Genomic DNA, 23,975 nt, shown 5'->3' on the forward strand with positions numbered 1-23,975 from the left:
TGTCCTGTCTACTGTGCTTTGCTGTCACAGGGAGAACTCTGCAGGGAGGAGAGAGAGCAGCAAAGCAGGACATGGCTTTATGTAATGTTGCCTGACTTCTGGGAACTGCTGGTTGTGCAGCTCGGTGCATTGACTTCCAGGAAGAAAGGATCAGATGAGTTTGGAATTAAAAAACATAAAGTCACAGCATGTCTTAAACAAAGAAATATATATTATTCACATCTCCAGGAATAATTTATAGCTAACAGAATGTTGTGTGTTATTTTGTTACCCGTTGCTTTAAATGTGGATGGATTCTTAAAACTCAAACTGTTAACATACTTTTAAAATAAAACTTATTTAGGAGGAAAATTGGATCATCTGGACTTCTCTGAAGCAGGTAAAGTAAAACACTTTTTATTTCAAGAAATATTGCTTCTAGACTTTCCCGAAGCCAGAATTGTACTATAAAAGTATCACAGAAATATTATACAAGATTTAAAAACACAGTTTATATCCTAGTAACTTAAAACCTATGTACAAATAGCATCATTCATGACCATAAATATGTTTTTCTATCAATCAGCCCATGACACATACATCAGATAAAGAACTAGTAATTTTAACATATTTACAGAGTCCATCAAAAAGACTGCTTCTTAAAATTATTAATCCTACTAAAAGAATCTCCTTTTTAAAAAGTTTCAACTTAAAATACAATGTAATGAATGTAAGTTTAACCTGCAGTGCTTGCAATAGCCAAAAAATACTCACTACACTAAATAACATGTAAGAGATAGGAAACACCTGTGAGTTGGACACTATGGAATTACGTCTTTTGAGGTAATTCTTTGTTGTTGTTGTTGTGCTAATCATTTAGAAATTTATAAAAAAGCAAGGGAAAATATTAAGTTTTGAGTAATACAGATTTTCAAAGTCATTTTGGTATTATACTTCATAAAATTTAATGTTTGGTAAAGTTCAAGAAAAAATTTAGAATATAACAAAAATTATCTAAACTACTATTTTTTAACCTTGTGTGCCTTTTGTTTCTAAAATAATGGAAATCTAAGATGATTTTATCATTCCCTTTTATGCCTGTTCAAAACAAAGAAAGAATTTAAGACTCAAAATGATAATGCTTTCAAGATATTGTTCAGAATAATAAAAATCAGGTGGGGTGATAAAAGCATTTATCTATTGACCTTTTTACCAGTATGAGCAAAAAAAAAAGTCAAAAAAATTAATGGAATTTTAATACTGACAGTATCAACATATAGGGAAACAATCCAATTTAAACAAATCCTTCTACAGTTAACAATCATTAGCCATACCTTTCTGAGAGTAAATTTAATTAAAGTAACAAAAACATGCAATATTTTTGCTAAAATAATACTCAAAGAGTCTGTTTCCTCAATCCATTCTGTATACCTCTTTCCTGTCAATCTATTTATTGGTTTCACAATTTCATGAAACAATGAGCAAACTAGGAACCTGTAAGGTATTAGATTCATAAATGGTATGGCATACAGATTTTAAAAGTGCATTTTACTTGAAAGTGTGACAGTAAGAATTGCCAGTGGTTAAAATAATTGATGAGAAAGACATTGTGCAGGCTTATTGGGTGAAATGAAACACTCATTCATGGTGGGATCATTTGGAAATAGAGAAAGTAACTGGACATCCTCTTCAAAGAAATAATTTTTAGCTTTCCCATTTCAAAGTTAACACTGTTTCTTTTAATGAAAAACTGGAAATCTTGCTTCCCAGTGGGGAGAATTACAGTGAAAGCATGTGCATGTAAATAAAAGAAAATGCACACAGACAAATACTGAACTGGGCTCAATTTAGCTGCAAAATGTATCTACAATAAACATGGAATGTCAGTTGCCATGATTACCTTTATTAGTTTGCTAATAAGAAAAAGGAGAACTTATTTAATGGTTTACAACTGGATCTAATCCAAGGAGAGTGGAGCTGAGGCACTGCCTTCTACATTTAGGATTTGTGAACTTTCTTCTGCAAGACTCTGTTCTGGTTTTTTTGAGAAAGTTCCTGCTTTCTGGGTACTGACAGGTGAATCCCTGATGGATATATTTACAGCCTGATGAACAAGGGGTTCATCAGACCTCATGGGAAGATACATTTGATCCTCAAATATATCTTCCATAGTGTCACTATCCTGATGAGCATCTTTTTGAGGAATGCTGATGGGCTGTAGCATGAAGGTGTGATGGGACTCCAACTCTATCAAACCATTTCCACTGAAATCCATATCAAAACGGTCCGATTCTTTATCCTCCATCCATTTTTCAGCTTGATGACTATTTTTCCAGTGTGCGTCAGTCAAACTACTTTTCTCAGGAATATCATTGTTTAATTCAAGTTTCCTCTCCTGACTTAAAGTCACTGTGCTCAAAGCAAGGGCTGCAAAGTCCGTTGGCACAATCAGCTGCAACTCTTCTGCAGTCAGGCCGCTCGATTCTTCAGCAGAAGTCATTTCCACCAAGGTAAAAGTCGTGGATGATTTGTCCCCATTCCCATTGCTTCGAGTAGTATTATCCTTGTCTGTTTGATTTTGCTGGTAGTAACTGTTCAGCAGTGCAAACATTCTATCTACATCCTTCAAGTAATTAGTCCAGTCAGCCAGACTAAGTCTAAAGTTGTATCTGTATTCATATACACTTTCATTCACACTGTACAAGTCTTCCAGTCCTTGCCAGTCAATGTCGCCAGTGAAACTGGGCAGGTTAGCCTTCCCATCCATCCCATAACTGTCCTCTGTTGAAAGAAAGAATAAAGCCTAGTGGTGAACACTATTAAAAGTGCAAGCAAAGCTTCCATATGTGCTTCTACTCCAATGTGCTTGAAAGCACCACTGTTCATAAAGTAGGTAGCCCGAAATGTAAGACACTCCACCTCTTTTGTCATCACATGAAAGGTTCTGGCCTTGGATATGTTCACAGCTCTTGCTAAACACACAGCAATAACGCCCCTGTCTTCTGCTACATTCTTGGGCTGAGTAAAAAAGAATAAAATCTGGTCTAATGGGGTAAGTCTTTCCTCTGATATTTCAAGGTAGGAAAGGTGTTTCAATACACAAATTCACCTTTCCTGAACACAGCAGCAAAATATGCAATAACCAAACAATGGTTAAGTATAAAAGATGGGACGAACTCTGAAAGCCACTGGTGACCTGAACTTCAATGCCCACGTGAATTTGGTTTCTAGGTAGCTTAAGGAATAAGATCTACAAACTAACCAGACACAATTTATTTAATAAATGATAGACAAAGGTGGGTTTTATCTATTTTGTAAACATTGATTTTCATTTATATGGAGCAATTAGGGGAAATAAAAGCTGTAAAAAATTGGTGTGAATTAATTTATAGGACTGCACCACTTCGTAAAATAGTGTTAAAATATACACAGATAGAGAATCTTCTTAAGGTTTTTTTTTAAAAAAAAACTTTCAAAGAAAATATCCAACAGCCTTATCAGATAATAAGTCTGAATACAGGGCATAGATGTGAGTCCAAAAGTAGCAGTGGAGCTGCATTTTTTATTGATCACAGCCAGAAAATGCAAAGACATGAAGGAAACCCATTTCCAAAGTATTTTAAAAAGTCACTACTGTAACTATAGTTACTCAGATTATCAATCGTGGCGTGAAGCCTATTTTATATTGACGAGTAACACAGAACAGCACTGTTTTATTTAATTCACTGTGTAGACTGGGTTCAGTCCAAAGATTTTATCAACTAAGTGGTCTACAAGGAAAAACTAATCAGGAAATGCAAATGTCTGTCAGGAAAAGTGACAAATTTGTCCAACAGTGTGAACTGAGCTCAAATATTCATTTGTATTGAGCCTTTCATCTCTATAGTTGGTTCTTGGCATCTCAATTAATTTGTTTGCATTTTAAGTCGCCCTTTCTCATTATTTAAGTAAAACGGAAGATAAAACTTCTATCACAGATTATATTCTTTGCTTCTTAGTATCTTGGGATTTCATAGTGCAAAGAATTTCTCCAGTATTTAGTCCATCATACGGAAAGTCAAAAAAATACCATTATGGTCAGGGAAAAACTTTGAGATTTTCTTATGATGTGGGGTCTTATTCTGCTCCCACCAAAAGGACATCATTTTCCATACTTGAAAACACCTGAATATTTGCTCTTGTTATTTTTTTACTTCATGAAACTGTAAATATTTGACAACATAAAATTTAACTATTTTCTTTTTTTTCAAATCTAGATCTAGAAATTTTTTTTTTTTTTGCAAACATTTGGCAAACTTTCTGTTTCAGGAAGAAACACAAACTCTTTGGATTTGGTAGAACAGCTAGGACAGAGCTTCCTTCTTTCTTTTCCTGAAGTAGACAAGAGAAATGAAATCATGGCATGGCCACTTGAGAGCCACCTTGGCAAGTCAAATATGGATAATTTGTTTCCTGAAACAAAAGATAATTCAATACCACAGAGATTTCAAGAAAGAAGACTTACTATTTCAGTGCTGAGAGGCAAAAAGGGCATCACAGGCAAGGATGCTTTTTCGGGTAATTTAGTCACCAAACCCTCTAACATATTAACTGTGCTGCAAATGTGATGATATTTAAATTTTTCTCTGTTATGATTTCTATTGATAGTTTTGTAATTTTTTTTTCTTTTATACATTAGAGCCTGTATAGGAAAACAAACTGCTGTAGGGACAATAAGTGGCCAAAGCAATTTGCTGTGTTATGGCAGAAACTGAAACAGGAGTGATGTTTGACCGGTAATCAGTTTGGGGATGGACCACGGCAGTGATGGGGCAAAGAAGGAGACAGAAAAGTGTCTTTGGGCCCAGAAGAGCCTCTGCTGCCTATCCCCAGCAGTGGGACAGAGGGTTGAGCTGAGCAAGCTGGGGTGGCAGGCTGGGCAGTGGGGAAGTCATAGGACCAGTGAAGAGGAACAGGGTTTTTCAGGAGCCTTGCAGCAGGGCAATGGGACTGTGCTGTGGAGGAGCAGGATCAGCAAGGAGTTTGTTGTATTCCTACAAAACAGCTGAAAGTCTGAGCTACATGGTTCTTCACGCTGGATCTAACTTTTACCCTCTAAATGTGGCACCGTTTCTGCAGTTTCAGAGATGTTTCACAGCTGTAAAGGCATTGGGAATTGTTCCTTGATCTTCATGTCAAGCAGGAGAAAATAGCTCATTAGAATACACAGGACAGAGGTAACTTGTATTCATACATGTTAAATAAAGGGGAAAGCAAAGTCTTAAGGTCCTAGAGCTGACTATGTTGGTTGACTGAGCAAGTTACCTCACATCTTAATCCCACGACTTGCAGGAAGCCTGAAATTTTCCTACTGAAATCAAAGCATACAGAGGGAAGAAGAGAGGAAAGAAAAGGTTTTCCCCTGTAAGAAATTTCATTATAAATAGATGTAAAACAGGAAAGTGCAGATGAGTTGCATTTGAGTAACAGCATGGCAGTAGTCTCCTTGACCAATATTTTGGAATTTCTCAGCTATGACACAGACCCAGAAGAGAGAAAAATTGTTGCTAACTGTTCACAGCAAAACTTATTCTGGTTTTTTGTTTGTTTGTTTTTAAATCAAGCATTAGTTAAGCTTTGCTCTCCATTTATCATACCCTGGAGTCTTATGATGCCATCTGTGGATGCATTGTCTCAAAACTCAGAAGAGATTTGAATATGTCTCCTCTGAGACTAAAGACAGGTAGGTACAATCATATCCTTGGTGGCTTTGAAAACCTTCAGACAAGTAGGAGAGGAGAGAGGAATGTGCAGTTCACAAATCCTGTTACCAACTATGCCTGCAGAGCCACATTCTGTCCATCAAAGGACAGAGGTGACACTAGTTCTTTCCCGCTGAAGCTCTCTCCCTGTGTTAAGCAAACAGCACTATACAGCCTGTTGCCCCAGTGTTTTACTTGCAACACAAGTAGTGCAACTCATGGCATTTTGAACTGGAAACAGGTCCGAGTGGAGAAAGCGCATGATCTGAAGGAAGCCTAAAGGGCAGCTCAGATGATTTAGCAGCATAGGGCTCTTCCTTTCTTGTTCCATTTGTTTCTCTGCAGGCATCAAGAGAAGGATCCTCTAAGAGATGGTTTTAATGATTCCCGATAAATTTGTTTTATTAATTTAATTTTTTTTGTTGTTTTAGAAAAGAAAAACATATTCCACCAATATGGAGCTTGAACCAAAATACTGAACTCAGGCATCTGCATATATTGAGAAACTGGGTTTCTGGAGCGATAACCCTTGTGTTATACTGTACCTGCTATTTATTTCAGTAGCAAAATGTTTATTTTATGTTCTGTTGGTATTAGAAGTTAAAATGTTTTTGTTACTAAACAGTGTAGCAAGATATAATTTAAAGATTAATCCGGTGTGCTCTACTATTTCATGCAATCCTACAATTCAAAAATGCCATCTTTGTTAGATCTGTAGTTAAAATGAGGAATGCTTACAAGGACACCTTCTAATTAAAGACTTAAAAGCATAATTATAGGGATTACTTTCTATCATTGCAGTAACCAGTTCCCACCAGGATGTAACAAGCAATGCAAACATCGGGATACAATCCAAATGAGACCTTATCGTTTTCCTAGGTCCCAAAACTACTCAAGTGAGAAGATACAAAGTTGGCTGCAAGAAAATTAGCTGCATAAATTGGAGATCTATAAAACATTGAAACATATTAGCTTAATTGTTCCCTGGCCGCGGGAAACTAATGACAAGGTTCTTTTCAGAAGACCCTGTGAAAAAAGTCTTGTGTAGAGTTGTATGCCCCTTGGACCCAGTTTACCTCTCAGGTAAGCAGTGTATATCAGGAGCTACTCCTCCAAAGTGCACAGAGATGAAAATGCATAAAACTGATAAACTGTGTAAAGGAGTCAAGTCTAGATATGACACTCGACAGATGTTAATCTGTTTTTCACCCTGAGGACAAGTACTGCTCAATGAACAGCAAGTGCAGTACTGTTAAGACCTGCCGTTTCTCAGTCTCTTCAGGTTTTTGCTTTATGTTTGAGTTGTTTCTCTAGCAGCAGACACAGGCCTCTGCATGATAAACATGTACAATAAGTATACTTGGAAGCAGAAAAATATACTTGCAAACAGCCTACTTTCATGTAGGTTCAAGTGTTAGTTATAAAAAACCTCACCTGGTGCCCTTCCTTAGTTCAAATAATATAACCTTCTTAAGAAATTTCATTTCATGCTTGTCTGATCTGGTCCCAGCCCAAAGGAGCATCATCTTTCTGCCATACTTATACTGAACAGTCTCCCGCTGGCTTCTGAGCGCATGCTGCTCATATTGAGCACTGCTTTTCCTTAAAGCAGCATCTGCCAGCATTTCCTAAAGCCAGTGAGAAGATTTTACTTTACTTTCATAGGTTTGATTAGGCTCTTTGTACTGCAGAAAGCTTTTTAAGCACATTTGGTTTACATTTAAAAAGCAGCTGTACAGACTTCGTAAATAAAACCAGAAAAAAACCTCCAACCCATCCAAAATCCACCCGATAATATGAAAGTAACCCAAAAGAGGTGATTCTTTTTGTGTCATTTTCCTAGGGTAAACATTGAAGAAATACAGGCATGAAATATGAGCTGTATGAAGTCTTGCTATGACAATGAACTACGTTAAATGCAGAATGGTAGATCTAAAAAACAATGGCCAAGTTCAGTGTAAAGTAGTTAGAAAATGCATGCATCAAAAGCTATGCTGTGTGCAACATGGCAGGATACAGACATTAGTTGAAATGGACTGGAGTCATGCAATTATTTGGAAAGAAGCTGCTGAGTAGAATAAAAAAGTGTGGATACCTGTGTGGATCATAGCTTCCTCCATCTTTATTTCCTGATATAGGAAAATACAAGAGTAACTTTTGTTAGTGTTTAGAACTTGTAAAACCATTCACAATGTAGTTTTCCATGCACAGCATCTAATTCCTAAAAAGAAATGTACTGTGTTAAATAAAGACAGAGCTGCAGTCCAACAGAGATTTCCTGGAAGTTTTATATAAAAGAACTGAAAAACCACAGTTTTTCAAAAATAATAAAACCCCCGTTGTCAGATATTGTAAAAAAGAGAAATATTTGTAGATGAAGAAAGAGATACAAAGATGCAACACCACAAACTATGTAGAAAGGAATGTTCCTGTAAAAAAAATGAATCGCAATGTTCAGTCAACCAAAGTTAAGTGCAATGAATTCCAGTGATTTGAAGAAAAAATACCAGCTATTTTTGTACTCAGAGACTCTTGCAAAGAAATATTGTTTTCTTAAAAAAATGAAGACTACTGGCGATTAGAAGTTTATGTTAAGTCTCAGTTGTGGTGTAGGGCCTGAAGTTGTTCGCATAGGCAGACAGCAACCTGAGTAAACACAAGATTTAATACCTCACCTGATACTGGGAGGCAAAAACTAACCAAATAAATCCTGCAACAGAGAAAAGAATTATGATTATGAAGATCTGCATGTACTTGTTATGGATTAGTTCCAAAAACATGATATCCTTTCTGTAGCATTTCTCTCAAATGCTGTTGTTTGCCATCAATATCTGTTGAGAATAATCTGTGCAAACTCACAAAGAAGCTTCCTGGTCGTGTTTTTTTGTAGGTGTATATGGATCACTCCAAACTATTCAGAGCAACACTTAGGGGAGTGACACTTCATGCATATAATTAGTACTTAAGTAGATGAAAAAAGTATGAATAAAATGGAAATAAACACTACTATTTATCTTGTACCTGTTTCAAGTCCCTTCGGCCTTGGATTGCACTGCTTATAACCTTGACAACTGCGCAGTTCCATCAGCTGTATGTGTAATTGATTTAAAATGCCTCTTTCCACTGTGTGCACTGTGTTGGTCAGCTGAGAAAGAGAGGAATGGAGGGAAACAATACTTGTTAACAGAAATAAAAAAAACCCTAGAGGAGTCTGGTGAACAGCATTTTGTAACAGGGAACAGGGTTTACCTGATAAGGATCAGTGTTCATATCAAAATATTCCAAGAAGCCAGTTGCAAACTCACAAAAGAGAAAATTGTGGGTGTCATTAACTGTTCTCAAACACCAGTAAGTGTTGTTATTCGAGCTTGTGCAAGCACAGAAAGAGCCCACTGTAATTAAAGAAACAAGTTATTAGTTTTCAGTGAAAAATAATATGCTTGTTTCTTCTACTAGTATCTTTAATTCCAATAATAAAATACAAACATTGCCTTATATTTTTGTTTAGATTTATTTAGATTTGATTACTGTGATTAGCTGTAACAGTATCAAAGTTTTCTGAACAAGCTTCATAAAAACAGTAATGGTATTATAACACATTAGCTCTTCTTTAAACTATAGACTGTGTCAAAGGGACATTTTTTTACCCCATGACTGCTGCTGGAGCACTGCCAGAATGCACAGCAACATGAGAACTCTTTTCATAACTGTTTGTAACTCCACAGTTAAAAAGTAATTAGCCAACTTAATTGTTGTCTTTATAACAAAAATCATGCATATGACTACTTTGAGTACATTTTAAAATGTACTTAAAAATACATATTAGCAGAAGTCTTAGTGCAATCAGAACAGATTATCATTAAGAGACAATTTCTTTCTCCAAATGAAAAGTTGTTCTTAGCAAATTTTCTGCTTGGAGTCAAATATGCTGTAACTTAATCATCACCTGATCTTGAAGAAGTTTTTGAAAGCAAACTTTTCAAGCACTTTTCTTTCTCCATCACAAAAGATGAGAAAGCTTCAATTTTTTGTTAATGCAGAATACTGAGAAATGTTGAAGCATGCCTCAATAGGACAGTTTTCTTTATACCCTGAAATTTAGAGACTTAAAATATCTTTTAGCTCTAATACTTTCTTCATATACGCCATGAGTGTTACACAGTTGTGGTTTTAAAATTACTTTAGCATATGAAAATGGGAATAATGGGCAGAATTCATAAGGGATAGTATGTGCATTTTTTTCATGATAAGTTGCTTATTATACACATTGAAATAAAAATGTTTAAGTAGACCTGTGCTGAAGTTTGTGACAACACTAAAGGTCAAAATAATGCTCTGATTGCACAAAGTGGAAAAACTGTAATAAGAGCAGAGGATAACCTGGATCACATCTGCATGTAGACATAAAACTTACAGTTCCAGAATGGAGCTGTTTGCCAGTGGTTGTTGTCATGTGTAAAACACGTCAGTCCAGGAAGGCTACACTCGTCTCCTTTCTTCTGGCGCCTTTTCCCCTTCCTTTCCTTCTTCCTTCTCCGGTTCTCTTTGAACAGCTGCAGTTTGCCATCCACTTCCTGTGCTGCTTCTCTGTTTAGAGAGAAAGTTGGGCACAGCTGACTAAGAACAGTCTCTGCTTGGTTAGCAACAGCACTGACAGTTTTCATATCTTTCTGGGTTTTTTAAAGGTGTGAGGATAAAAATATGACTTTCTCCTATCTCAACTTCCACCCCAGCTATTGTGACAAGGTGTTCCCTTCAGCAAGCATGAGAAATGATACACTGCTGCATTTACCGGCAACTAAATCTTTTTAAAAACCATTGATCAGTTTATGATATAATTATTTTCATCCATTTTCTATCAATAGGTTTAAAAAATATTATCCATAAGCATTCACAAGCTGGTCCAAAACTACTGAATGTTTCTTGTGAGAGCTTGCTGCATGTGACCATTACTTTTCCTCACCCCCTCCTTTCCTCTCTAGATAAAAAAGACCCAACGAAACCCCAAACCAAAAACCACCAAATCCCAAAACTACATTTCTCCAGTCACCAAAAAGCCAACTATGAGAATGAGAGGATAATAACAATCTTACTTGAAGGGATGAAGATGGCTCTTGAGTTTCTCTTGGGCTTTCACCCCTTTCTCTTTGTTGTAATAGCTACAGGAAAAATTATTAGGAATTATTAAGTCATGAAACTATTTGCACCACAAAACCAAAACAAAAACATACTATCTTTGACACTTTCTTAAGAAACTATACAGAATAACTTACAATTTTCACTTCATGTAAGAAAGTTAAATCTGTGTGAATGATCCCATTCTAGGTTGTAGCAAAACTACAGCTGGATCCAAACATTTTAGTAGAATACAAATATATTTAATCTTAAAATGTTAAAAGTTATCTTCTTGAGATTCACAGTAGCTTCTACTTATAAAATGTATCTAACTAAAATAGGTACCCTACAATGGTTATAAATATCAATAAAGGTTAGGTTCTTTATTTTCCAACTCAAAAAACCCTGGAAAATGTGTGACCTTAGTCACAGTGTAGCTTTCAGTATTTAATGCCATCTCTCTTACCTCTGTTTACTACAATCACATTCATCTGGCTTTCTTCTTTTTAGGTGTCCTCTAACTTCCCTCAAATTCTTAATTTTGTCTTGGAGAGCTTCGATCTGCAGAGAATATTTCCGAGTTTCAATTATTTCGACATTTCAATTATTCTTTGAAAAGATAGCAGTGTGAAGACTTCATTCAGGTTTTAAAATACCTCTTACCTCCTTATCGATGTAAGCCTTGTGGTCCTTCCAGGCTCTGGCAGATTGGTACAGCTCCCTCTCACAGTGAATAGTGTCATTTGGAAGAATAAAACATCTGTAGTCATGAGTTTAAGAAACAGAAAAAAGAAGGTCAGTGATTTCCCAGTTGCCTACCCATTTTTTCTCTTTCTTCTGACATTCTTAATCAATTAATTTTTATGGTCTGTTAATAAATAAATAAACTCGACCAGACCCTCTTATGCTAACTTAATAATAATAATTGCATTCATTTGTTTTCTTTGAAAAAAAAAATCCTCATCCATGACAGATGCTCTCTGCCTGGTAAGCAAAAAAATGCATTAACATTCTTAATCAATTAGAAATTAAATTGAAACTGAAGTAAAAATCTGTTCAGAGTTTAAAGCCTCTTGTTAATCAAATGTGCCATTGTTTATTTAACCACCAGCTTCAGCAGAACCCTTCTTTTAATTTTTGAGAAGAACAGCAGAAAAAATACGTAGATGCCTATCTCTTCCCATGTTATCCTGTTCTGTTTTTTGCCTTGTTCAAAGAATTCCTAAAGCAATGCTGTGTTCTGTAAAGGTCAAAACACTTTATGGAGAAATAATAACTTTTCTGGAAAACTATTTAAAGCTTTATTAATTCCATGATTGGAAATTATCAATGTAAAAAAAGGGATGACTTTTACCTATTCAAAACTAACTTTTATGTTTTCCTTAAAAAAAAATAAAGAAGACAAAAAGAAATAAATACTTATGTTTTAAGTGCAATAAAAGGGATTAAAGAGAGATTTTTGTTGCCTGCATCTTTCTGGCTTTTCAGATCACTCACATTAGCTTTTTTAAGCTAAAAAATTATTTGAGATGTTTGCCTTTTCATTCAGATTTAGTGTAGGGCTAAAAATTGAAATCTAAACAACATTCAGGATGGGAAAATGATTGCAGATTTCTTCAGGATCATAGAATCCTAGGCGGTTTGGGTTGGAAGGGACCTTAAAGATCATCTAGTTCTAAATTCCCTGCCATGGGCACCCACTAGACAAGGTTGCTCATGGCCACATTCAACCTGGCTTTTAACACTTCCAGGGATGGGGCATCCACAACTTCTCTGGGCAACCTGTTCCAGTGCTCTACTACCCTCTGAGTAAATAATTTCTTCCTGAAATCTAATCTAAATCTGTCCTCTTTTAGTTTAAAACTGTTCCTCCTTGTCCTATAATTTTCTGCTTATGTAAAATATCACAAGACCCTTTTAGGTACTGGAAGGCTGCTATAAGGTGTCCCCAGAACCTTCTCCATGCTGAACAGCCCCAGCTCTCTCAGCCTGAATAAACAGGTCTAATGTATCTTAGGTAATGCGAATGGCTGCAAACAAACAAGTATTGAGAAACATGATGTAACTGATCTAATCTATCCTCATGACTGATTTCAGTCATCTCAAATTTGGGCCCCTATGTCAAGCTGGTAGCCTAGACTATAATGAACAGCAGGAGCATCAGCTTAACGGGATGATTAATCCATCATAAGATGCATGTTTCTATATGGAGGATGAAACTCTCTCTGGAGATGCCTACTCCTCCTCAGAAATAAAACCTAAACTAGAGGCCTCCTTTTAAAATACATGTACTAAATATAAATGATTCCACTTCCTAAAAAATACAGCTCCAGGTATAAAATCCAGGATGACAGTTTTAAGTTTCTAAATACTGTATGGAGACAGTGAGGACACAATTAGAAAACAAAGATTTCATTTGAAGAAGAAAAGAAAACAACACAGAAAAAGCAATCATACTTGTGTGTCACTCTAACAGAGCTGGGTTGACCTATGGCATCAGCGCCATCAGCGAACATTGCATCACCAACAGCACCAGCAATTTCCTCTGTTTCTTCCTCATTTTCAGCATTGTGACGCTTGGTGATACTCCTGGTCTTTAACACCTGTAATTCTTCTTCTTCCAGATTTATGTCATATATTTCACCTTCAAATTCCACAGACAAGGACCGGGTTTGGCGAGTGTGAACAAATCGGGGTTTGTATTCTGAAGCAGAAGAAAGAAACATTTCCAGTTGTATATATGTATCTACATGACCCATGCCATGAACACAAAACATATCCCAAGGAACAAGAATGATGTTCAGTAAAACCAGCTTATTTTTCCTCTGACTTTACAGAAACATATTTAATGATTTTTGATACATTGTGACCCTCACTTTCATGAGTAGCATGTAATTTCTATCACTTCAAGGTTTGCATTTCACATTAGTCTGACCTTATGCCAGAATTAGCATCTATATCTGCAAATAAAATCAGTATCTCAGAAATCAGGTATCTAAAAAGAGACACACAAATCAGAGATCGCAGGGTTACAAACCACTTTAGAAAATTAAACCCTTCACCACTGTGAAAGAAGTGCAAATTGGCATGTGACATGTTTGACTTACACTTCAGAATAAAAATGACTTTTTAAACAGTTAACACGTTTTCCTTTTTAAAGGTAAGAATTAAAATGGTATGAATCCATCAGATATCAGTCTATACGTATCTGTATGTATCTATATGTACATATGTACATATACTTTGACACACACGTCATCTGTATTTATGTGTGCAAGTCATAGATCACCAAAAAATTGCCTCATTGCAGAGCTACAATGAGATTTATTATGTCACTTTCACCCCTTGAAAGCTCTGAGCTTAGTAGGGTTGCAGCTCTTTTAGTTATTGCATATGTGAGTAAGACTAATGAGACAATTAATTCTTTGAGGGATTTTTAATGTTATGTACAAGAAAAACCTGTGTTGGGGCTCAGTCTGAAAGACCTTAACTTCTTTTGCTAAATGCACTTGACTTAAACTAAGCTGATAAAACCCACAGTCAATACCATACCAAAGCATGTTCTGTCTAGCAAAACCACACACAGAGATCTCCAGAAATACAAAATTTATCTTGTAAAAAAATCAGTTGTAGGGCATTTCCATTTGTTACATCTATGCTGAGCACACCTATGTCACATAACAATTCTTCATGCAGCAGAAAATGGTAGCTGTAAGAAAGTACTGCCTTTGTCGGGTAGTGTCAGTTCTACTCACAGTTTTTATGTTAGTGTCTTTAAGAATCTCACACTGAACCTCTCCTGCAAGAATCTTTCAGAAGTGCAGTTAGTGAGTCTGATTCAACTTTTCATTCAAACCACCCTGTCCTGAGGGTCTTTAATAAAATTATGCAGAAACATTCATAGAGTCAGATGGGACTGACTCTATTTCTTATAAGAAATAAGAAATATTTCTTATATTTCCTCTTCCATTTCACAGCCTCTGATGATACTACTTAATAATCAAGTGACTGAAAGGATGGAATATACATGCATCTCATCCACATGTCATCTGAAGACTGAGGCCTGAACTCCTCATTCTCTCAACAATGTCTCTTCATCGTGAGTCTTTCCCTGCACTACTCAGAGGAGTGATAAAGTTGATTTGGAGGAGACAGAGCAGGGAAGCATAAGAATGTTGTAAAGGAGAAAATCATAACAAAAGAACTTTTTCTGATGACTCTTTCAGATGTTTTCCCTCCTTTCCCTACTTTCTCTCCCCAGGTAACTTCCCTTGGTTGCAATCCCCATTCAGTCCTTGCTGTGACTTGGCAATACCTCTTTCCAAGGTATGCAGCAGTTATCTCCCTTTGAAAATATCACTTGAGGGAACATTCCCCAGTTTGAGAATCACTCTGGTAGTCTGTGGCATGTAGACTTTCCAGGAGAGGTCTGCTTGTACACATTGTGAGGTTCCTTAGATCATATTAAACAAATGGAAGAAATTATATCAGGGCAACACTTAGTCTGAACAATGAGACAACTTAAGACAGACAATATTGTGGTGGAAAGCACAAAAAATACTAGGGATTCTTGTTCACATCCAGAGTGGAGCTCTAGATAAGGAAATATTTTTAATTATACTGACATTATTTTCTTATTTCATAGACATCTGTGCAGAATCTTCTAACTTCTGTGCTTCTCATAGGACTTCACTATCTTCTTGCTTTAAAGACCCATCTTTACTTTATTCCCTAGTCTAGTATTCTAATTAGAGTGCAAGAGAATACAGCCTGCTCTTGAACCAAGTCTACAATCTGGGGTCCCTTCTATTGCTAAAGCTACAGAACTTCACTTTCATTGCTTGGCAGAGAGAAGAAAATACTTGCTCCGTTTAAAATGATGGCTTCTTTAAACAGCCTTCTTTTGTAGAAATCATTACCAGAAACAAACACGTCCTAAAACCCTCTTGTACATTCCCTTCAGCCCATGCTCCACTAGAGGACACTGCAATCTCACTCGTGTCCCTGCGGGGATCCCGCTATGGACGTGCAGGGAAGTGAGATCCAAGCAGTGTTTCAGGTCCGTGAGCAGCCCCAGCACCACAGTGCAACAGGTGTCTGCGGGTTATCACTGAACAACGAGTGAATTCAGCTTTAACGATGAAAGAAAACACTTGCACTGGCCACCTTGGCAAGTAACAGCACTGATTCACCCGCGGATGCCACAGGGTTGTTATGTCTGAGCAGCGCGAGAGGTGGCACCAGAGCATCGCCACAACCACCACTGCAAAGGCAGCCTAAAGGCTATTCCTCACTGTGATCCAAAGGATAAAGATTGTTATTATTGTTATAATTGGAATCACAAAATGGTTTGCCTTGGAAGGGACCTAAAAGACCATCTATTTCCACCCCCCTCCCCGACATGGGCAGGAACACTGGCCACTAGACAGGTTGCTCAAAGCCCCATCCGACCTGGTCTTGAACACTTCCAGGAAGGTGGTGTCCACAACTTCTCTGGACAACCTGTTCCAGTGCCTCACCACCCTCGCAGTACTGAATTTCTTCCTAATAGCTAATCCAAAACTACTCCTTTCCAGTTTAAAGCCATTACCCCTTGTCCTATCACTACATAATCTTATAAGAAGTCTCTCTCCAGTTTAGGCCCCCTTTAGGTAGTAGTCTTAAACGGGCTTAAACCACTCTTGCCGTGGTTTAAGCCCATTAGGCTTAGTACTTATTTAGGTACTTATTACAGAGGCAATTATGTACAACCTGACTACAAACTACAGATGTCTTCATTAAACACAGAGGTGAAAGCAAGAGCATACAGGTAGGACAATGCTCTGCTAGCCATTTTCCTCTGTTCTTTGCCTCAGAGCCCAAGAGATAAATAACACTTACTTTGCGCATTAGGGTTTCTCAAGAACTGTCTTTGATTTTTTCTCTGGGTCCTGCTGTTTCGGTAATCAGCGTCTCCACAGTTGCAGTTTTTGTCTTTACCACTATATCCCCGGGAGTGAATGCTGCGGGTTCTCTTCCTGATGGCAAGTATGTCGCTAGGCACCTTACACTTGTGAATTCGAAGTTTGCCAGAAGCATCCTCTGTGCACTGCCATTTCTGTGAGAGGGAGAAGTGAAGATGATTTCCCAGCAGCCTTTCAAACCCCTGTTGTTTTCAGGTGGATTGTAAAACAAGACAGGTAAATTTCTTTAAAAATTTAAACGGTGCCTTACATAACACACTGAGAAGGGAAACATTTTAAGGCACATATTCACTCACATTCTTCCCAACATCTTTCTCATGCTAGGCAAACATAAGTTTGAATGAAATCACTGCAAATCTGCATTAAAAAAATACAACCCAGACAAAAAAAAAAACACTAAAAAAGAAAAAAACAAAAAAAGAAAAAGAGATATAAATCAAGAGTATCTAGACTAAACACATGCCTGAAAAGAGCAAGTAAAAATCTTAATTTACTGAGGCAAGGCGTACAGCTGTCAGGGCTGTTTTCACCAACTCTTTTTTTTCTTTGAAGAAAACAAACTTTTTTTCTTTGTTCTGTGACTCAGAATTTCTAACATGATTCAGGGAAAAATAAAAAAAACCCACAGATGAAGAAGAACTGGTTCAGCTGAGAATTCTTTGGAAAGAAAAGGACAAATTGCAAATGTAATCTATAGAAAAATACATAAACCACTCCCTACAGCCAGCAGGTGCAAGCTAGAAGAACCTTAGGGACACTAAACAAGAAATTATCTTGAATAAACTCCTTTGGGTATATAAGCCTTGAGATTTTTATCAGACTTGGGAGGAAAAGGTGTAGTCTGGAAGGAGTACCTGTAAAAAGCGTTGTATGCGTGCTGAATATCAGAGCAAGTGTGGGAGAATGAGAGGAAACAGAGGTTTTTTTCCAGCTTGTCTGCACAATATCTGTCTGACTTAATTATCAACATCACTGAACCAGATGGAAGATTCCAGGTGGATTTTTCCAGTGGATCCACTTACCTTCACATATCAAATTAAAAAGCAACAGGGACTTTAATTTCCTTTCCACATGACACTGTCTTAAAAAAGCTAAATGTAATTTAAAAAAAAAAATGGATAGGTGTTGAGAGATCAGGGCTTCTTTGCCCATGTCCAAAGCTTGCCATATAGGGCACTTCCAATGCACTACACAAACTAAGAAGCCAGTGAAGACTTTGAGTCAGTAGTAGTCTGAATAACAATAAGGAGAACTAGAAATAACATTGTTTATTTATAATTTTGATAGAACCATAAATGACTATGACAAATGAGTTTACTTCACTTTTTGCATCTTAAGCCATAATGACCAGAGTTTGCATACAAAGCAATTAAGTTTGGCTGGATATTGTAAAGAACAAAACTCAATAATGCTATTGATGACTGGAACCTTTTAGCTGCAGTTTCAGTTAAGTTTCCTATAATGTGTCCTTTTTTTGGTTCCCAGCACTGAACAGCATAAGTAGCTTTCTCTTGCCTCATTAATAATAACAAGACAGCTAGATGCTGGTCCTAATGGAGTCCCCAACTTAATTTTTGAAATGGGCACTGATATCAGAGCATACACATTTCGGTAAGTTCCATTAACTAATGGCTGCTTTGGACTGTTTTGGGGATGCTGTCATGCTGACTGAAGAATGAAGAAAGAAAACTAAGCCTTCAGGTAGATTTGCTGATCCGATAACCTGAGGGATGAGCTGATGTGGGTCTGAACCAGGTCCCTCTGGCCTAACATGTGGGCTGAGTTAAAGATGGATTCCATGCTGAGATCTTGGTGTGGACTGGCATGACTGATCTCAGAACAGTAAGCAATGTGTAAAAGGACATCAACTTGACCAAGTCTATGGCTGCCTGAGAAATTACACTCATGCCCAGACTTTAAGTGTAAACATACACCTACAAGTGACAATACGACTTTGTACAAGTAAAAGTGTCCAAGAGCTGTAAAGTTTTGCAGACTATACTCTGCAACAGCATGTGCACTCTTCCTACCACAGCATGATTGTTACAGGATAAGAGCTGACTGCATCACTATATTTCCTGTGTTTATTGGGTACGTGTTACAGTTATAAACATATGGCAGTCTTTAATGAGTCTCAAAAGCACCATTTTGAAGCAGAATAAGTATTCTCTTTGTCTAGCATTAATTATAGCAAGAGGTTCTAGGAGTGGCTTCAATAACCATTTAGATCATTTTTAACAATATTATGACTAACATTGAAACAAGACTCTCTCTGTCTAGTACAAACCAATAATGGTTCTCTATTTAAAACAGGGATTAAATATGATTCATTTCCTCTTTTTTTTTTTTTTAATTTTACTTTAAAAAGTGTCATTATAAAGATGCTTTAGAGTTCTAAGACGGAATTTTCGGTCTAACTTTCCTGAATCCCTGCCCATGCCAGCATAATCAGGCACTGAGCATGCATTATGTAGTAAGTTGTAATGGTCCTTCTGCTCATCTTTAGATCTATAAAATGCATTAATGCACATAAAAGAATATTGTGACTGAATGCACTGCCCTTTCTCTTCCCCTGTTTCCTACTTTCCTTCCTGCTATGAATACCAAACTACTCTTTGTAGTCCAGGAATATTAGGTTTGGTTTCTGGATTCCCATTTCTCCATCAACTAAAAAAAAAACCAAAACACTGGCTTATACACAAACTAAATATGTCTTCATTAAGTTTTCATTTGTACATGATTTATTTTCCCCATGTTTATGTTCTTTCTTACAGTGATATTTCACAAGACACCTAAGCCAATCTAACACTTCATTGTTGCCATAGGAATATGGGATAGTCCTTGCTTCTGGCTGCATGCTGATTTAAGAAACCCTGCACTGATTTACTCTCACCTCAGTAGGAGAAAAGAGAACCAACTGAGAATTAAAAAACCTAAACTAATAGTGTTGTGAAACTCAAACTGTGTCAGCCTTTTTCCCTGTCATTGACTCATCTTTTCCTTCTTTCATCGCATTTCATCACCTACCCTCCAGCAACTATTTCCCTCTCACCTCAGCTCCCCACCCTCAGTTTACATTCTGCCTCAATTTAGCTTCAGAGGGGAAGCAAAGGTGAAAGAGGACCTTTAATGCTTCCACACCAATGGAGTCCTGAAACCCCACACCTGAAAGCTAGTAGGACTTAGCCCCACTAGGAGGGGCTTTGCTGGTTTACAGCCACCCTGAACCAAGCACGGTCTGTTCTGCAGATGCACTTGGAGTCTTGGCTGGATCTGTGTGTGCTGGCTGCCAGCTCTCCCCGAAGTGCTCCCTGCAAATTGCAGAGGCAACTTAGGAGAGGTAAAGGTGTAAAAGGACTGGGCAGCTAAGGATTTTAGGTTTGTCCAGTTTGAAAAAAGGAAGCTGAGGGGCAACCTCATTGCTCTCTACATCTCCTTGAGGAGGGGAAGTGGGAAGGGAGGTCTGGAATGGTTCAAAGTTATGCCCAGGGAGGTTCAGATTCAACATTAGGAAGCATTTCTTTACCAAGAGGGCAGTCAAAACCCACTACAGGCTTCCTAGAGAGGTGGTTGATGCCTGTCAGTGTTCAAGGAGCATTTGGACAATACCTCTAACAACATGCTTTAACTTCTGGTCAGCCCTGGAAGTGGTCAGGCAGTTGGATTCAATGATTGTTGTAGGTCCCTTCCAACAGAAATAGTTCTATCCTATCCTATTCTGCTGGTTTTGGCTGGGGTAGAGTTGATCACAGTGGCTAGTATGATCACAGTGGCTAGTATGGGGCTATGTTTTGGGTTTGTGCTGAACACACGGTTGATAATATAGAGATGTTTTAGTTATTGCTGAGCAGTGCTTGCACAGAGACAAGGCTTTTTTTGCATTTCATACTGCCATGCTGGCAAGGAAGTTGGGGGTGCATGGGAGGTTGGGAAGAGACACAGCTGGGACAGGTGACCCAAACTGACCAAAGGGACATTCCATACCATATGACACCATGCTGGGGAAAGAAGGAGGAAGGGGGGGACGTTCGGAGTGACACTGTATGTCTTCACAAGTCACTGTTAAGTGTGATGGGGCCCTGCTGCCCTGGAGACGGCTGAATGCCTGCCTGCCCATGAGAAGCAGTGAATTAATTCCTTGTTTTGCTTTGCTTGTGTGTATGGCTTTTGCTTTCCCCATTAAACTGTCTTCATCTCAACCCATGAGTTTCCTCACTTTCACCATTCTGATTCTCTCCCCAATCCCACTGGTGGGGGAGTGAGTGAGTGGCTGTGTAGTGTTTGGTTGCTACCTGGAGTTAAACCATGATTCCCATCCTATCCTAATCCTAATCCTATCCTATCCTAATCCTATCCTGTCCTTCAGAAGGATAATCTCTGACAAACCTGAAGTTTAAACATGTTCCTGTGTTCCTCAGTGGGGAGGCAAGTACTGCAGCAGGAGCTCTTCCTTCAATAATTGCATTGGCATGATGTATTTTCTTCTGGGGGTAGAAGTTCGCCCTTATAAAGACATTTCAAATACAAAGGGGAGCACATGGGCTGGTTAAAAGGTATTGTTTGTACTTGGTGGCTTTGCTTTGCATTGCTACTGGCATGGGTCCAGTTGCGACTTAGAGCTACATAAGCAAGACAACACCAATTGACTTTGTAACTATCTGGGGTCTCAATTTCCTGGTATTAATCAGTTGTGCCACAGCCTTCAAACTAAGTAAGTCTATTTAACTACTGATTATAATTAAGGCATAAAACTGTATGTTCAGCATAAATCATTGTGATGCGCTGCACTGTAAATAGCTACTTAGGCAGGACTTCAAATCAACTTCGTGTAGTTAATAGACTGTCACAGCTTTGAGACAGTTGCTGCCCCCTTATATAGAGGGGAAATCAATTAGGCAATTCATGAAAGATGTCTCAACAGTAGGCAAGCTAAGGGTTTCTATGACATGTAAACATCGAGTATTTACAGTAGACGAGTCAGTGTTAAATACCTTGTCAGATTTTATCACAAAGCTATGAAACCCTGAAAAACATGCAACCGGAAATATAACACAGCAGCAATATTTTTACAGGTGTTTTTTCATATTTGTAATGTATGACTGAGTATTATTGCTCAGCCTAGGGAATGTTAAGATAAGGCTTGAAAAATGAAGACTTCATGAATTTAAACATGTCCTCAAGATCTCATTTCCCTGTTTTCCTGTTACAAAAGGAATGCTCTAAATCTGAAAATAGTTCAGATGAAAATACCACCACGGGCTGCATATGTGTGTACCATTTTCTTCTATTAGCAATAACCAGATCTAGGGTAGTGCCAGGGGACTTGATGTGATAACCCTGGTAAGGGAGTCTGGTTCAGGGCTGTGCTACTGCAATCAGAACTGTCTTGCTTTTGCTTTCTTTGTGCCATCCAAAGTGACCATACTACACAGCATATTGAAAGGTGACCTGTAATTAGTTGGCTCTGGTAAACAGTACAGAGTAGCAGGAATTCATTTCTGCTGAACTGGACCTGAATACTGAGAAATGTTTACAGGCTGAGGTCATGTCCTCTATGCATTCCCACAGAGCAATCACGAACCCTGGTCCTGACCAAGGCTCTTGAATACCCCTGGAAATATCAAACTGTGTTGTTACATCTCAGCAGTACTTGAACATTGCACATGAGTGCAGCTGTTTAGCAGGGATGGTTTGCCAGCTTCGCTTAGGGAAATTGGAATTGCTGCATTTTTATCGGAAAAAAATCTCCTCCTTCATTTTAGAACTGAGTTGATGCTGCCTGTAAGGGCAGATCCCAAGTTTTGTACCTCTCTCTCATAACTGAACCACCTTCTATTGAATCATGCTCCAGAGTCTGCTGTCATGAATATATTCAAAGATGGTTATTTATATACAACCTTACCCCCGAGAAGTGTTGCTGAAAAATGCAGTGGTCAGTGGTTCAACAGAGAAGGAAGTAGTTTGTCTTATAAGAATTGATGTAATATAGGCAGAAATGTATGACAGACTTTAGAAATACATTCAGTTAAATGCACAGGGACATAATTGGAGGAAAAAAAGAATGAAGGAATTAATCACTCTAAAGAAAAGGAGGAAAGAGAAAATTGCCAAGGAAATTTGCAGACTACACAATTTTGCATTCTTGATGTATAGACAAGATTGATTTTAAGTGTCACAGTTATAGCAGTTCTCTAGTTATAGAAAATGCATGAACTGCTTTGTCAGCTCTAGAAGTGTAGGCACCTAGGTTGAGACAGAAAATATTTCACCTCCATAGCATTCTCCACCAAATCTATTAACTTGTCTGTAGTTAAAACTCAATATCAACAGACTTCTGCTGTTATCCAATAAGCATCCACTCTCAAGTGCAAGCAGATAGAACCCAATGAAAAGAATAAATTTAGTCTTTTAGTTATAAATAGTAATACCAATAATAATCTGTTAAATTGTACTATACACGTTTAATTTGCAGAGGACTCAGTTTATACGATATTTCACTTCATAATTTAAAATGGAAACTCTGCAAAAAGAGAACCTCAGAGGAGTACTACAAAAAGTGCTAAAAATGGTTCTTGCATAAACTATGTTTTCTCTCAAAATGTTTTTGGTATGTAAAATTACTTTAAAAAAGGTTCAAAAAAATTGATCTGTTAAAAAAGGTGCCATTCTACCAAAAAGTCTTTTTATTAGAGAACACTGACAAGATGATGGCGAAAATGCTGAACACAGTTGTGCATTGAAAGAGATGAAACCAGTGAACCCAGTGATCTTCCTGGAATATCTCTGGATTTCATCCAGAATAGAGCTAATACTTCAGATTAAGAATTGCTTAAATTTGAAGAGTTGTCAAATCTGGGAAGAGCTGACCTCTGTTTAACAAAAAACTTAAATATTTAGGCTGAAATGTGAAATATTTAGGCTGAAATATGAAATACCATGCCTTGAAAGATTATTTTTAGAGATAAAGGAACTTATCTTCATATTTGGTTTCAACTCATAAACAGAGTGGTATGTTAACTAGGGGTATCATAATTTCTGGCAATTCCTACAAATTCTTGAGCAACTAAGTTGCAGGCATGCTTCTTTCAACTATGAGGGATGACTCTGCAGGGTCTAAAGTGAGCTACAAGAGCTGTTCACAAAAGCACTGAAGTACGTGCTTTTAAGCACTGGTCCC

At 37.6% G+C, this 23,975-nt stretch overlaps 1 protein-coding gene across 13 annotated transcripts in view; it reads right to left on the reverse strand.

Annotated features, from left to right (window-relative positions):
• Positions 1-366: 366 nt before the first annotated feature.
• SULF1 (sulfatase 1) overlaps positions 367-23,975 on the reverse strand; it is a 180,357-nt gene continuing 156,748 nt past the window's right edge. For 10 of the 13 annotated variants that reach the window (XM_064651277.1, XM_064651256.1, XM_064651272.1 and 7 more), the window contains 10 exons: positions 16,716-16,980; positions 13,293-13,539; positions 11,499-11,595; positions 11,302-11,396; positions 10,814-10,879; positions 10,135-10,307; positions 8,970-9,112; positions 8,742-8,865; positions 7,816-7,849; positions 2,217-2,760 (listed from right to left, as the gene is read on the reverse strand). In XM_064651277.1, coding sequence (XP_064507347.1) covers positions 2,730-2,760; positions 7,816-7,849; positions 8,742-8,865; positions 8,970-9,112; positions 10,135-10,307; positions 10,814-10,879; positions 11,302-11,396; positions 11,499-11,595; positions 13,293-13,539; positions 16,716-16,980 — 1,275 coding nt within the window. In that variant the 3' untranslated portion in view covers positions 2,217-2,729. Of the gene's footprint in view, positions 2,761-7,727; positions 7,850-8,741; positions 8,866-8,969; positions 9,113-10,134; positions 10,308-10,813; positions 10,880-11,301; positions 11,397-11,498; positions 11,596-13,292; positions 13,540-16,715; positions 16,981-23,975 lie in introns of those variants that run through there. The other 3 variants (XM_064651279.1, XM_064651280.1, XM_064651278.1) reach the window with 3 other exon arrangements.

The sequence above is a fragment of the Pseudopipra pipra genome, chromosome 1 (genome assembly GCF_036250125.1).
Source record: "Pseudopipra pipra isolate bDixPip1 chromosome 1, bDixPip1.hap1, whole genome shotgun sequence".
In the NCBI taxonomy this organism is placed as follows: Eukaryota; Metazoa; Chordata; class Aves; order Passeriformes; family Pipridae; genus Pseudopipra; species Pseudopipra pipra.